Source organism: Ostrinia furnacalis, unplaced genomic scaffold (assembly GCF_004193835.3).
Source record: "Ostrinia furnacalis isolate ACB-3 unplaced genomic scaffold, ASM419383v2 OfSCF3952, whole genome shotgun sequence".
NCBI lineage: Eukaryota > Metazoa > Arthropoda > Insecta > Lepidoptera > Crambidae > Ostrinia > Ostrinia furnacalis.
Window position 1 is genome coordinate 191,627 of NW_021134191.1, and position 16,867 is coordinate 208,493.

At 39.3% G+C, this 16,867-nt stretch overlaps 1 protein-coding gene across 1 annotated transcript in view; it reads left to right on the plus strand.

Moving 5' to 3' along the window:
• The window catches only part of twin (CCR4-NOT transcription complex subunit 6-like twin), a 130,622-nt gene that overhangs the window by 91,334 nt on the left and 22,421 nt on the right, over positions 1-16,867 (plus strand). Inside the window, 1 exon segment of the mRNA XM_028312423.1 lies at positions 16,269-16,337. Coding sequence (XP_028168224.1) covers positions 16,269-16,337 — 69 coding nt within the window.

Consider the following 16,867-nt stretch of genomic DNA (forward strand, 5'->3'; position numbering starts at 1 on the left):
TGACGGAACCGCGTCGCTCTTGGCAAGTGTGAATATCGCCCAATTTTTTATCGCCTTTGTGGATTGAAGCCGTCCGATTTTTTGCTCTACACCGTGTAATAATAAAAACACACACCGTTCACGAGCACTCGCTTCGAAATTATTTAATGATAAGCTTTCAAATCGCCTTTCAATCTGAATTGCCAACGATTTGAATGTTTAATTTTTTGCCAAGAACTATTATCGTCGGTTTTCTTTCAGTCACGAACTGCAGCGGGAGGAACTTAATGTTTTTTGAAGCGATTGACGTCTCCGTAAAAGGCATTATGTCCCTGCTACACCTTGCGCCGCGGCCGTTCTTCACCGGCAGGCATTATTGCAAGGTCGGCAAAAAATATACAGAGCTTCCGCTGTTGTACATTTTTTGTCAGATTTTATTGCTAATCTCCTCATATTTATTTGATTTATGAACAAACAAGTCAGCAAAAAGCAAACTAATAAATTCCCAATCCCGTCTAAAATAAATACAATAGTTTTTATAAAACTAAATGATCTATGACCTCTACTTTCATCATCATAATAATATAATGCCAAGGCATTTTTTTTTTACAAAGTAAAACATTTTATTGTAATCCCTTCATGACACGAGGACTTTCACCCGAGCGCTCACAAATAAATGTTATCTCTATCCACCTCATTCGATCAGCTCATTCATGACACAGGTATTATGTCACATACGTCGCAAGTTTGCAACCAATCCCCGAAATTACCTCGAAAAATATTTGAATTCGAGCAAAAACGCATTGAACGCTAAAAGAAATGGAGCCATTTACGTCGAATAACTTTGGCGGTGTTTCAAAGCGGAGTCCCTATTTGAGGCGAGACAATGTAACAAGAATGGCAAGAAGTACAAGCAGCCAGTCAACGCACTGCGATATTTTGCCCTGATGTCAGCGTGGCTATCGACTGCCAACGACCCTCGTCACATCTCGATGGCGGCAATACCGACGTCTTTACTACCAGGCGACATTCGCAGACATTTTCGTACTCATTACTAACGTGGTGTTTCCATTAGTTGACGAGTGCAAGCAGGGCTGAGTGCGATACTTTAATCGTTTAGATTACTTGATTCGATTGCGCTAAAGGTGAGCATGTTCGATTAAGCTCACTAGAACTAGGTTTCCTTAGTAATTTCAGTTTACTACCTACATAGACATTCACGTTTCTATGAAATGTCTAAGTACCCAGGTTTCTTGTACTAAAAGTACATGTAATTAAGCTCCATTGTTTAACTGTTGTATCTGCGTCGTGAACAGCTATTAGGTTAACTGACTTTGAGAACTAATCCTGTAAGACAAAATCGTTAGATCAAACGTAATTTCCGTATTCACACTAAGTTTAACTGCAATTCAATTTAATAAACATACTTAACCTAAGGTGTGATTGCAGCCACATTATTAACTGCATTAAAAGGTTTGGTTAATATGATCGTAAATGTATGGTAGAAGCCTAATACGATTTAGAAACTGAACTATCGCATTCTACGTATCTGCTTGGATCACATTTTCATCTGTACCTACTTATATTTTAAAATTCAGACTACTGTGCTGAATTTAAAACCGTGTTTATGTAAAGCGAATGTATGTACTCGTATCACGAAAGGAATGTTCCATTGACGCTGATAAAAGGCTATAAAACAGGATAGATGTTTATAACGCTGGCACAATAATGATGTCACACGTCTAATATACAGTGTCTACTCACGAAGATAACGACGCCAGGTTATTCACCCCCCACTGGTCTGTAGGTATAGCATGACAGAACACAATGTGACTAGCTGTGCCTATTTTGAAGCCAAAGTACACAGTGGCTTCATGAAGAGCGCGCGCGGGTTCACGGCCTTCCGTTTTGTAGTCTTGCGACGGATTTATGTGGCACCGTGATAGGTCGGCTCTAAACCGATCGGCGAATGTTTACGCATAGGTCGGACTAGGTAAATATTTATTTTACAGTAACTAGATGCTAATTGACCCTGCTCCCGCAGGCAGAAGAAAAACATAGGCTTCTGATTCCCTTATTTNCCTTATTTAAATATGCAAGGCTTATCTCTCTCATGATTAAAATTACGTTAATATATTTTTATTAATTCAACTTTATTGCTCAATATCTATTTAATTCTGTAAGCGTACTTTTCATAGATTGTTATTTCTTATTCAAAAAATACCTATCCTGAAAACATGTGCAGTTTAGAAACCGCGTAGAGTCGGTCGACGTCATTTCGTTTAGCGCAGATAGAGACTGTCCACTCTTCACAGCTTTCTCACGCAGATTGGATATAGGAGGATGTTTTCTAAAATCTTAAGTCGGCGCCGCGTCGGTGTAATTAATGATTGATAATTAACGAGTGTTTGAGGCCGAGAGTTGGAAATGTAAACTTGAAATATCATCGCGTACACGAGTGTGACCTTCTTATGGCGCGCGCTATGAATCACCCTCTCGCATACGAGAACTACGGGAACGTTTCAACCGACAAGGATTATCGTTGGCAGAAATCTGTTTTTACCAAGAAATTTCGTTGCTAAATTTATAGACTCTGAAACCTAGTTTGCGGAAAATTAGTATGAAATTATCGTTTCGAAGTTGCATGGCATGCATGCATAATAATTTACTTCAATCACATGTTTCAACATTAAAATGCAGCTTACGTACTGCACCGAAAAGAGCAGTGTTTTTGCAATAGAAAACTTGCAATTTAAAAAATCGTAGGTAAGCTTTCTAAAGTTCGTCGACTTTGGTCGCTGTGTTTTCAGTAAAGCATTTATACGCTCTGCGCAAGCAGATGCCTTCACATTGCAGCTAGCGGCGCTGCACAGTGAATGTTTCCTTGGCCTAGTGGTTTGGAAGTTGGATTTTCTCATTCCCTGCTTCGATCCTCAGGTGAAGTAGTGGAAAAATATCACTATTTTCTTTTTGAAATATGTACTGTGCATTGATTTAATCGCATCTTGCATAAAAACAAGGAATCTACGTACAGTTTCAATGTATCCTAGAGGATCTTGTTTAACGCCTCTACCCCTTGCAACTGCGACCCTTTTCGAAAATATGGACGTTGCGCGTACGCAGCCGCTCGATGTTCACTTTCACTCGTGGCTGATCAATCTTACCTGTCACGCTTTAGAAAAACTGCATTATGATACTATTACAATATACAATCTTTGCTGCAACAACGTTTCTCTCTGTTACATAACTTGCAAAGCTTAATGGCTCTCAATTACCTACTAAAAGTAGGTAGGTATTCTTTCTTTCTTTTGATTAATAGGATATCACGTCATTATTATTATTTAACTTCATCTACCACAACAATATAAGAAAGTGAAATATTCGTAGTACGTTTCCGCTTAAGATCCCCATCTACAACCCGGCTTAACGTTTATGGCGAGAACTTCAGGCTACACAATCTTCGTTCCATTAAATTATAGTGTAATATTGTAGATTAATTGTTGGCATTAAAAGGCTCTTTGCATGTCATCTATTATCCAGACTATCGGCCGATCTCGCCGGCGTTAATTGAATTCAGCGTAGGCGATCTGGCGTAGGTATGGGCGATACAACACGTGTGTTGGACAGGGCCGGGGCGCTACCAGCGAGGTTATTATGGCCCCGTGACCTGGGGCCCGTGAGCGTAATGACATTAAATGTATGATACATGTCACAAAGTAACAGTTAGCATAATGGTTCCCCTCTAGTAATAATTTAATGCACGGCGTGGTAATAGAAAAAATAATCTAGTTTACATCTAATAACTTCAAATAAAGTCGCTCAATGTTTAAGGGTTTTATTTTATTTAACAACTAGCAACAAAACATAATATTTAATTTGCCGTGTGGTGTTGAGAGCCAGAGCAGAACATAATCCTTGTTCTATCCGGACTCCGGACCCCAAAATAAAACCACTAACTACGGCCCTGTTTTTAACACGCTGTTTACCTTTGCCTCTTAAACTTTTTCTTAGTTTAATTAATTAACAATTAAAAAACATTGCTAGCCTAGAATGTTTATTTACCGTCACTCGTCAATGTTCAGTTAACGAGATTGGACGCTCATTTATTAAAATTACCGCACAGGCTGAGTTAAACAAAAAACCCCATATAAAAACCTTTTTAAAATAGGAGCGTGCAGAGCAGCACTTAACACAGAATATCTTAATTTATAAGCAGGCACAAAAAGTACAGAACGATATTACGAGTCAAGTTATTAAACATGCAAGCGATACCTTTCCATTGGATCGTGCACAAAAGTAACCCGTTAAGTCTTACTTTATACGGACTCAAAAAAAAATCTACTTCCCCTCGTGTAAATATTTATTAAACATTAATAGTAATTGTAGTTTAGAGCGAGTTGACACTTCGATATCGGGTCGTGGAGTTAATAGCGTCCTTCGCGTCGCATTTCGCTGAACCACGTGCCTGATTGGAAACTTGTAAGTTTTCGATTAACAGTCTCAATAAGATCGTAAACTAACCTATGTTTATGCATATTACGGCCTTATAAGCCTCCCTTGTCGCCGATACTTTCAATATTTATATTAACGGCAAATGGGCACCAATTTGGCATCTATATTCCATAGTTTGACATCTACAACCGGTTACTTCGGGCCTTTCTTTTCTATTAATTAAAGCATTTTTCTAACTACCGGAAAAATCAACTCTCTCTGTACATGATGATTTATAGAAGGATTGATTACTTCATACAAGATGTCTAAGCAATCACATTTTACATCGCTTTCTTCCAATACATTCCATATTACGCACCATAAAATCTGATTTCACTACGTACCTATTTACGTTAAGTGACTGTAATTTCGATGTTTCAAACGATTTCACGATTCAGACTACGATTGTTCACTGTGCTTTCTATTCATTCATCATTATAATTCATGTCATCATTACTAGTGCGCACCTTTTTATCTTAATGCACCGACATAATATATCTTGTAAAGTCAGTTTTGGTAAAGTAAAAGTTGCAAATGCATGTTAATGTTCTATTGTTATTATAATGTGGAATGATTCTAATGTGTCGACATTAAATGCGTTTAGAGGCCGTATGCGGCGAGTGGAAAATGACTCTGATTGTTCTGCTGTTTACTTTCAATGTGCGATTTACTTTATTGTACTTAGAAAGTGAACATATTGTATTATAACATTTATGAGTATAATGATTAGACTTCCTACAGAATATAAGAATTTTCGTCACAGATAGCTGGAGCAGGTTCCATTGTAGAGCATATTTCCTTGAATCACAAGCTTTTCCACGTAGATCGCAATAACTCGTTGCTGGTGAGGACTAATGCAGTGACGAGTCACCAGTTTGTTCTGCTACCACCCAATCATCATTTGTGTCGCACCGAATAAATGTAGCATCAATAAAGCACGTGATCAGTTTGACCTGGACATATTGGTGGGTCGGTGTCACGTGAGGTACGCTCGGTGATGCCGCCCGCTGCCATAGCGTGCCCGATTGCGATCTGAGCCCGAGCAATTGCCTTGTTTGTCTTGCCCGACGCGCGCACCACACGATCCCACCTGCTAATTGGAGGAGGCATATTGTCAATTATGTCAACAAACACTCGCTAAAAAACCAAAAGGCAGAAAGAAAATAAGGGTATTTAGTGAGCCCTTAACGGACTGTTTATTTTTTGTACCAAGTGCCGTCGCAAACTCTACCATTTTACCTCGGCAAATAATTTTTTTCTTAGCGGGCTTTGCTCATGATCCAAAATAGGCTAGAGAATGCAAGAAGCCAGCCGTCAGCCATAAGTATGGTTCAACTTTATATCTCTACTATTTTTATGAAAAAATTGAACTTTCAGCATAGTCTGAAAAGAATTTAATATAAACAAATATGTACATAGGTACTACAATACATAGAAAACATTTCAGACACACGGTATTGGGTAATAATAAATAAGTGAAAAATATCATCACTTCCCAATTTTATTTACTTAAGTACAACAAAATAATGCGCATGATTTTCGTAGCTCCATACCACATCGGTAGGTGTGCGAGCGTACAGATCGTAATGCATAGGCGGGTGTACCATTGCGTTTGGAGCGACATGACTGAGCCGTTTCGAGCTACCCTGCGCCGGACATACCGACATCGCCATTTGTGACGTTTGATGGAAGATTGCGCCTTTGCATGCGTTCTCTTTGGCCCTTCTCGTAACCTGCCCGTATTTATGCGTCTTATCCCCTGCGTACATCTCCACGAGTACCCAGTTTAGCTTCATGATTCAATGTTGTTGTTTCTGCAAAAAGAAGTTTGGATCTCTTGAGTGAGAAAAAAATCAGCGTTTTGCTCAATCAAAAGGCAGATGAACACTTGACTATTAGCAACATCACCTCTCACTTCGTGGAGATCGTTAGCCGTTGAATCGGGTAATCAATCAGCGGCGAAGTGTTTACCTACCGTCGGTTCGTTCACCCCGCCATTCAAGGTTCTGCGGCATTATTTTCGCCTCCGAGGCGACCCACACATGCACCATGATGCACGTTTCCAAGAACGATGCACTAGCTTGGTGGAATCAGAACGCGTGATACGAATACGAAAGCCTACACAGAGTGTAGATTTTATCTGAACGTAAAAACCTTCATAAATTCCAGCCACTCCCTAGAGAAACGGAGCGGACAAATTGAATTCTCTCATAACATGGCAGTGTAATCATTTTTGTAACAAGTATCAACTTCAAGCCGAATTACTGTAATAAGGAGATGATTTTAGGTCGGGGACTTAAAATTATCGGAAGTATTAACTTCATCAGAAAATCGAACGGTAATGTAGGTATTACCTAACAAGACTACAACTTGAGTTCAATTGTTCACTGATCAGCTTATTTTAATCTTCATCGGTTTGTACATTTAGAACTTTGCTATGTAGNCCATGTAGGTGAAACCCGAAATGTTTTCCTATGAAGTTTTCTTTTTCTCCGCACTTACTTTAACTAAAACTAGTCATGTCTAGTTGACGAAGTCCATTAGCGACAAAGAGGTATCGCGCAGAGCGGTGATTTACGACGGGCATCGCTCCGTCTGATGGCGTCTTGTACCATTTAATGAAACATCGGACAGAAGCTGCTCGCCTCTTACGACCAGCATTTATCTGATGGCTGTGTGAATACGCAAACAGATGACATACTCGTTTGAACAATTCGCTCGTTCTTTTATCACGATCGACCCTACAAAGTACGAGCATTGGAGTCACGCGATAGGTTTGTTGGTAGCTCTGTAATTTTCCGAATCATTAAATCCTGTCAGAGGATCATAAAGACTCCCCACGTGGGTATGCGCGCGCGCTTGTTTTTTGCTCGATAGCACATCGTTCATCATTACGCGTTTATTTATCTTTGTGGCCTTGGCCGTGAACGGTCGCGCTGAGGACACACTAGCGCGTGGGCAAAGGCTCCAGCTACGTGGACCGTGATATGAATTTCGGATCGAAACTACAAAAAACTGCATTGTACTCGACGTATCCAAAATATTTTAACTGCACAAAAAGTGATGCAAAAAATGTAATTTTGAATGCTTACTAATAATTTTGCTTCAACGCTATCTACCTTGGTTTGCTCATGGAATTGGAAGCGTGATCATGACGTTTGAAATCAAATAGGGCCTTGATCAATGTCTCGAGAGAGCAGTAGGTACGTGCGTAGAGAATCTAACACTGCAGAATATGCAAAAACGGCCCCCCGCTGCGACCAGCGGAGCGAGGCGAGTGGACACCATCAAAACTCACAATACTGGCGGCTTAACAATGATGTCATCCTGCCAGTGTTTATAGTAAAAGTTCGTGACTGTCGTACACTTCCTTAAGCAATGTACGGCTTGGAATACAGAAATTACCGCCCACAGTTAACAGTTCTCAAAATACATTTTGTTTGGCATATTGAACGCGCTTGAATATCACTACATTTTAGAGCAGCATGTCGCAATTTATTGGATGGTCTTATCCTAGTCCATTTAGGTCAATTGTATCAATCGGCAAGTCGTTATTTGCGCCTGCCGCCGGCCAGCGTCCACGTGTACGGATGACAAACATCCATCCGCCCGACAAAAAACGCGCCGTTACTACGCAATTACGCAAGAAATAGTAGTGTTTTCGGCGTATAAATGTATTTAGTGACTACAAGACCTGGTTTTGGCGAAATAACGACTCAAAGACGTGTAGTCAAATCGTCAACATTGTAGAGAGAATATAAAGTCTTATCTAAAAATAGCACTTGTCAAATGCAAGTCGGAGAGAACATAAATTCTTTGATGTCTTATTAAAAGATTATAGCACTGTCATGATATCTTCATTAAATGTAATTTCACGAGGTACGACGCTAAAACGATTTTAATATTACGTTACGCGTCTTGCGAAAATACGAATTTTATGATGTCGTCCACTTAAAGATATAATCGCCGCTGGAGGTCATCGCACTGATCTCCGAAAGATATAGCATTCCCGGGAGAATTTATTGCGTGCTGTGTGTTTCAGGTAGTTGCTCATAATCCTTAGCAATAGCATCTTCTGTCAGCGGGCATACATTCCTAGAACGCATTTAATATTACTGGTATACCAGATGAATATCGCTCGCTACGGCAAAGGTGGAAAAATTTTGCCCACAATTTAATTCACTTAGTCTTGATAAAAAATGTATTGTCATTTACTGCGACATGTTATTTGGTTTGTTATTCTTGGATCACACGGGACCTTAAAATAAACGAAATATTTGTATCAAGAATACTTGATTCACTCTGTTCTCACGAATTTAGAATTAATAAGACAATAAATAACATTTATTGCCACATTCTTGTTTCGTAAAAATGGGTATTTACTGAATGAATGGCCACATTATGTTTACAATCGAGTATCACTGCATTTTCAATACCCAGCTCACGCAGATGAAATGACAACATCGTATATTCACTTATAAACATATAAGAATAAAGCCGATGAGTTGTAAACGCGGCCGATCACGTACGTGCACCCGGGATCATGTATTCGATGCACGGAAAAATATAGACATCAACGAGAAACTAACAAAAATACTCGTGAGACATTCCTTTGGAACACTACTCTCTATTTCACCGGCTTCAACTGCGTCCAGCAATATTTCACAATTAGTGTTAACGTAGATTTGTTGAGGCATCAAAATCATTTATTTTACTTTAGGGAGAGCTCGGATTCGAAGTTCTTGATTTATAATAAACACTTTTCTTAATCTACTCAACCATATTTAGCTGTCTTATAAAGAAATGAGATGCTGGCATAGGCAAATGGCTGTGCTCTAGAAGTGTAGTGATGCAACAGGCTCGATACCGGTTTGGCCGCGGCTCCCCACTGTCTGGCGACTGCGGATGCTAGTCAATGGACTGAAAATGTTTGCATGGAATTGATTAACCTTATGACCTAAGATTTGGGTCCAATTGCAATCACACCTATTAATCATGCACCGACTTATTGCTCTACATTTTCTTCGTTGACCTTTGTTGATGAATAAGTCTTGTGTTCACTATTATCTATGTCTATCGTTCACAATCTTTGTGTCATAAAGCATTTAATCATTTACATGCAATCATCACGTCATTCATCTTTCAGTCAAATATGAATTTTAACATAACATTTTATATTCCAGTGATGTTCTGGATTCGCGTTAGTAAAGGATTCTTGACTGACGGCACTCGTGTCCTCAAAATATTAAAGAGAATTCTTATGTCGATGGTATCTTAGATAAAAGTAGCTCCTGTTTTGCAAATGTCAACTCGCACACACAAGGGGGCGTTCTCACGGTAGCTCTCCGAGATGAGCGGAGAAAGCCTTATCTCATGTATCGGAGCGCTAACAATGAAGAGCGTGTCGATGCTTATCACCTGCTCCAGTGTGCACCGCTTCCAGTGCTTGGACTTTCACTCACCGCCTGTTGTTTCTAACACCACCATGTTTGCGCTCGTCGCGTCTTGTTAGCGGTGACGGAAGTTGGGGCAAACAAGTGATTTGTGAAAGTTACTGCTTCTCGCCAAATGAACCACCAAAGCACTATCCTCGTTTGCATGTTGCACCGCTGTGGCTACATTCGAGTCAATCAACGAAACAAGATTTAAAGGTCAAATCCTTTGTTGTACTCGTAGTTTGAATGAAGAGAGAGTATAGTAATGTCTATGAACAATCGAGTGAATGACCTCAAGGTTTTTTCGATGTTTACTTCAAATGTATGTAAAGGAAGTCGCTCCCAAAGACACGGAGTGGCGTTTTTCGTTTAATATTCAAAATAACAGATGTTTAACGTTTTGTTAGGCTATTCGAGGAGTCGGGCCCAAGGATGTGCGACATTTGACTCAGAATTAAGGATGTTTAATGCACTAACTAAATATTCCTGTCTTGTACTGCTTGAATACAACATAATTACGTAGTAAAGTAGTTCGGTTTGGTTGATGGTAGGGCTTGTTCTAAGTCCGCCTGGCTAGCTACCACCATCTTACCTAAAGTCTGTCGCCATAACAACAATGTTAACAGCATTGTTGTTTTCCGGCAGTTAGGGGTAAGATAGCCAGTTCCTCTGTGGTTGAGGATTCCGGGTGAAGCTCGCTTCCACTTTTGGCGTGATCATCACTTACCATCAGGTGAGATACAGGCCAAAGAGCTTCCTCGTTGTGGATAAAAAAAAAACATACAATTTTCTATACTGCTTCCCGCGCCACATGTGTCTACGTTCCATCTTTCAGAATGACTATCGGGTTTTTGACATTGGTGATCGTCATATTTTCAATTAATTGCTGTTGAAACTTACAAGTAGTTTATCGTTATGACAGTTTAAAAGGCAAGGGTGATCCATTATTCTTATCTCGATACAAAATTGATATATTCGTTCGGGTATCAATGTAGCCCTACGGCGCGTATGCTAAGCCAGGCGTCGTGATTTAGTGCAGGGCCGCAGCGCGCGCGCAGCCCACGGCCCTAATTACAAAGTGTAATGAGGTGACGGCTCGACGCCCGCGCCTTAGATTCTACTCGGCAAAACGATCTCGATACTTTCGGCTCTATCTGTTTCTCTCACGCGCCTTGAGTTCGCGAGAGATACATAGAGTCGATAAACCAAAATCGATCTGCAGAGTATACCCGCGGCACTCACCTCACGCCTCTGCTCCGCGACGGGTCACTATAATATCACTCAGCACACCATACACTGCTATCGAATTTCTTGCATGTATAAAAAATGGTTACATCACTTGAGCTATGAGGTCGTTCCACTCTAATCTTTCTTTCGTCAGGGCTTAATTGATATTGAGTAATCTATCGCTATTATTATTTAATAGTTTTTGTTATATTTGGCAATAAAGCCTATTTTTACCAAATTTTCACAATTTGATAGAGGTGACACCAATATGACGCATATCGAAATGAATTCCAACCAAATGAGTTACAACCTAACTGGACTGTTTGTCCCAGGTATACATAATTGTCAACAACTTCGAGCAGGAAATTTCTCGAGTGGCGACACGGGCTGGAAGACGTAGCGTGGGCAGGCCTCCTACTAGGTGGACCGACGATCTGGTAAAGGTCGCGGGAAGAGCCTGGATGCGGGCAGCGCAGGACCGTTCATTGTGGAAAACCTTGGGGGAGGCCTTTGTCCAGCAGTGGACGTCATTTGGCTGAAAAGAAAGAAAGAAGAAAGAGTTACAACCGTTACAAAGCTGATCTTGTAAATCATTAATTATTTAAAATTAAAACATAACAGTCATTTAAACATCACCCAGATTGATAAGATACTGATCCTAATATCTAAGATCTGTAATGTTCAAGTTGAAATTTTTATTTCACAGTCATAATTGTAGATCATCTATAGGTAGGTATCTGTCTGATATCTAATCTTAGCCGCGGTTTATTAAATCACAATCTATTGAAATTAATTTTTTGCTGCCTGTCTCTCGATAGATTCGCATCTCTACCCTAATAGACACTATTGAATATCAGCACGCATACAGTGATGTGCACTTTGTGATTACTAATTGTGGTTTATATCTTAGTTGATGCTTTGGTTGGTTCTACTGTGGAATTTTCTTTCAATAAATTACTTATTTTTCGACAAACTTATAACTATACACTCGAAAGCGAATCAGACTACATTTTCATTGCAAAATAGCACCAATCATAACCACAGAAGAAGTCACAGTGTTGATTTTGAGCTGCTGCTGTTTGTACTGTACTTGAAATTCTAATATGAACCTTATGTACTCCTATGGTAAATAACATTATCTTTTTGATCTTCATGATCAATTTCACGATGACATTTTGAAAGATTAAATAAATAAATATCCTCGGACATTTTACACTGCGCTTCTAGTCCCAAACTAAGCAAAGCTTGTACTATGGGTACTAGAGAACGGATATAAACATACTTAAATACTTTTTTTGTAAATACATACTTATTATACATAGATAACACCCAGTCCAATACAAACAAATACAGGGTGTCCCAAAAACAATGGATAACCCTGTAACCATCGATAGGCCTCGCCATGGTCTCCCTAACATCCAATTTTGACCCCAGTAAAAATATCACCGTTTTCAAGATTTTCAAGTTTTTGTGCATTTTTAGAAAATTGCCACCTGCAATTACTTTTTCTCATGCCATTTCTACAAATGAGGATACTTTTCAATCTAGTTTTTTTCCTTATCACAAGGGATAGTTGGGCTATCAAAAGAAAAGATTAAAGTTCAACAAACTAGTTTAAAAGTATGAAAATTTTAAGAAATTGCAGAGAAGAAGGAAAAATTAATTCATTGTCTTGCACTTTTGATCAGCCATCGTGTAAAAAAAATGTAGGAAGACCATCGTGCCCATTACCTTAAAAACTTCCTCGGTTAATTGAGATTCTAAAAAGGTATCACAAGCCTATGTATTCTGTATTATTTTTATCTTATGGCTACTTGAATAGCAACTGGTATGAAAACTGCAAAAGTGAGTTTTTCTCGTAATAGTTAAAGTAGGACTGCATAGTGGCATTAAATACAAATGGATAATTTTTAGCGTAGGAATTTTAATAAAGCAACATTTAATCATCATCATCATCATCATTTCAGCCATAGAACGTCCACTGCTGAACATAGGCCTGTACCCCAATGATTTTCATAATGACCGCTTGGTAGCGGCCTGCATCCAGCACCTTCCTGCTTACCTTTATGATGTCGTCGGTCCACTTTGTAGGTGGACGTCCTACGATGCGCTTTCGGGTACGTAGCCTCCACTTTAACCCTGCTGCCTCAGTTCTGCAAACTACTGTGCCCTGCCCATTGCCACTTCAGCTTGCTGATCCGTCGAGGTATGTCAGCGACTTTAGATCGTTTACGGATCTCCTAATTTCTGATACGATTTCGTAAAGAAATCCGAGCATAGCCCCTTCCATAGCACGCNAAGCAAATATTTTATATCATGCGATAGCCAATAAAATTATCTACTAGTAAAAGTAGAAAACAGACACAAGTTTCATACATTTTAAGGGAGTAAGAATGGATTTAATTAGAAATAAACATGATTTTTTTCACATCTTTTTCAGTTATTTCCCAACACAAGAAAAATCAGGTCGTTAAGGTATGTTTTATTTGCATTGTATTATTAGTATTTGAGCTATTCTACAAAACGAATGTAAATTTATTAGTCTACGTTTATTAGTTTCGACGTAATTGTTGAACAGAGATACCCATTCCCAGCGGTTTCCATAGTAATCGGAATAGGTTGTGTGATTCTTTCAGGCAGTGCATTTTCGCATGTCGCGTGCGCTATGGAAACCGCTGGGAAGGGGTATCTTTGTTCAACAATTACGTCGAAACTAATAGACGTAGACTAATAAAGGATGATGGGCACAAATGTATGGAAAGTGGTACCCGCTCCAATAGCCATAACCAATATATATTTTAAAAGGCCTTTAGATGTAGGAAAATGTCTGCTATGGGGCCAGTTCTAGTTCACGTTTTGAAAGCAGTAATTCCACTAAGTATTATAATGAAAGTATAACACAATCATCCATGTATACGAGTATGTATTATGACTACAATCTATTAATATAACTAAAAGAAGCATTGAAAAGGAAAGGATTATACCTACGATGAACTACCCAAACTATTAGCCCTTTATTCGCTTTCATCATCATCGTCATGATCATTTTAGCCATAGGACGTCCAGTTGAACATAGGCCTCCCCCAATGATTTCCACAATGGCCGGTTGGTGGCGGCCTGCATCCAGCGCCTTCCCNACCTTTTTAGAATCTCAATTAACAAAGGAAGTTTTTAAGGTAATGGGCACGATAGTCTTCCTACATTTTTTTCACACGATGGTTGATCAAAAGTGCAAGACAATGAATTAATTTTTCCTTCTTCTCTGCAATTTCTTAAAATTTTCATACTTTTAAACTAGTTTGTTGAACTTTAATCTTTTATTTTGATAGCCCAACTATCCCTTGTGATAAGGAAAAAAACTAGATTGAAAAGTATCCTCATTTGTAGAAATGGCATGAGAAAAAGTAATCGCAGGTGGCAATTTTCTAAAAATGCACAAAAACTTAAAAATCTTGAAAACGGTGATATTTTTACTGGGGTCAAAATTGGACGTTAGGGAGACCATGGCGAGGCCTATCGATGGTTACAGGGTTATCCATTGTTTTTGGGACACCCTGTATGTTCATGCACACAAATGTTTGTACTGTGCGGAAATCGAACCCGCAACCTCCGGAATAGTAGTCCGTTTCGAACCACTACACCAAACGGCCGATTGATTATAACAACGCAGATATTTTTTCTTTAGGAGCAATATTAAGTAACGAGGGTCAAAGTCATCACCATGATAACAATCTCACCTGATGGGTCCACGTGGAAGGATTGACACTGCTTTATGATTTATTTATTGACTGATGTACATTGAAACGAATATCCAGTTTCTTAATTGCAAATAAATGGTCGTTTTAATTATTGGCCATTTGGCAACTTCAACCGTAATTCCACTTGCCTAAGGCAGTTCTCTCTCATAGTAAAGAGAAGCAAAACTTGCCATTTTTACCTTAAGTATATGCAACTAGATTTTATCAATCGCGATTATATTGGAGACTATTATTAAGCCTTCATTTCAAGAGTTTTTGCCGTCACAGTTAAGCTAAGTATATAAATAACCTCAGGGTATTTGTAAATGCAATGATTATTTGATGTAGGTAATCAGCATATTCTATCCTAAGTCAATCTCCACGGTTTTTGGGTCAATTTCTTGACTAAAACATGCTCCGCGATCTGGTCCGCTGGACGCTCAAAATTACAAAATTCAAACGAGCATTTTATTGATTACTTCACGTGCCATGAAAGCTATTACGTATTTCTAACAAAAGAAGAAATATCAGTTTCTTCACAAAATATTGCCGTAACACTAATTTCCTTCTCTTTTAAACCTTGATGTCATCAGGTTTGTTCAACGTGGTGTTTTTTGTTCGCACATCATTAACTTTTTACCAGTTTAGCAAATACGGTTCGTGTACCGTTGCTGTTGCCATGCTANCTAGGCTATGGGAGACCCCCGGGCGTCTACTGATTTCGCTCGGATCCATGTCTCGTTGCGTGCCTACATCCAAAAGAACAATAGACACTAGTTTTTTACACGGCTTTGTTGATACACCAGTGTAGGTAAATTGAATACGAGGTCTATACAAACATAATTTACGCATAAACGAGTAGCTCATAGTTTCTCTGGTTTTTACTTCGAACACAATTAAAATCAACACATACGAGTAGTAAGTGGGTACTAGAAAGTATAGTAAGGGTAGACCACATGCTCGATAGACAGATTAAGGTTACAAAAAGACATTGGATGCAGGCTGCCCTTGTATGAACCGCTCTTTGAAATGTAACGTGCGGGTTTGTCTGTTCTGATTTGATCGACTATACATACTGTGATGAAGTCATTATTAGTTGCCATTCAATACAACCTCGCCTAGTATTTTCTGAAAACTCGGTGACAGTACTCTTTCTTTAAGCCGAAATTTACGATACGATACAAATGTGGTTAGAACTTGTAAATAAGTAAACATGCACGAGTCGCGATTAGGTTTAGTTAACGGTAACGCTTTGCAACTGTGCGGAAACTGATGAATTTTTTGTCGCTCTATATCAGTTGTTTCGCTATTTGCAATAGTAGTAAACAGTTAACCTCTATTGAAAAAAAAAGCCAAGCCTACTTTTTACTGACGACGTATTGTTTTTTGTTTGTTTCAGTTACTGCCACTCTACCACCACAGAGGCCTTGGATACCTTTGACACGACCAAACAGGACTCGTCCAACATGTAAGTGAAATATTAACCAGTAACCAGCTCGAATTTGCATTTATGAATGCTGTCATATAAAATTTAATAACAAATGCCCTTGCTGCGCGAGTCGGTCACCTTGCACCGACCAAAACGTATCTAATAACTCATGTTTGCGTTCAAATTAAAAGGCTGTTAAGATAATCGGTGCAGCTCTGGGCGTGTAACTCGATCATCCGTAACGTGTTATCCAATATTGATAACAAAAAGCTGGCAAAGAGTCGATCATTAATAAAGTGTCGTAGAGGCGCGTATGGGCGCGGCGCACGCGGTCCGTCTCATAAATAACGAAGCGGAGACCGCCCTACCATCGTAACGGTAACGCCGCGGACACATCGGATTCGAATTTGCATCCACAATTAAATTGGCGGTTGCGAATGCACCAGGCCATTGCACTGGCAATGTTCCCATAGCTCGCTTGCCTGTCATGCTCGAATAATTAATCTTGTCTCAATTATCAATATTGTTAAAAACGACATCCTAACATAATGTAACTCAATGCATGCTAA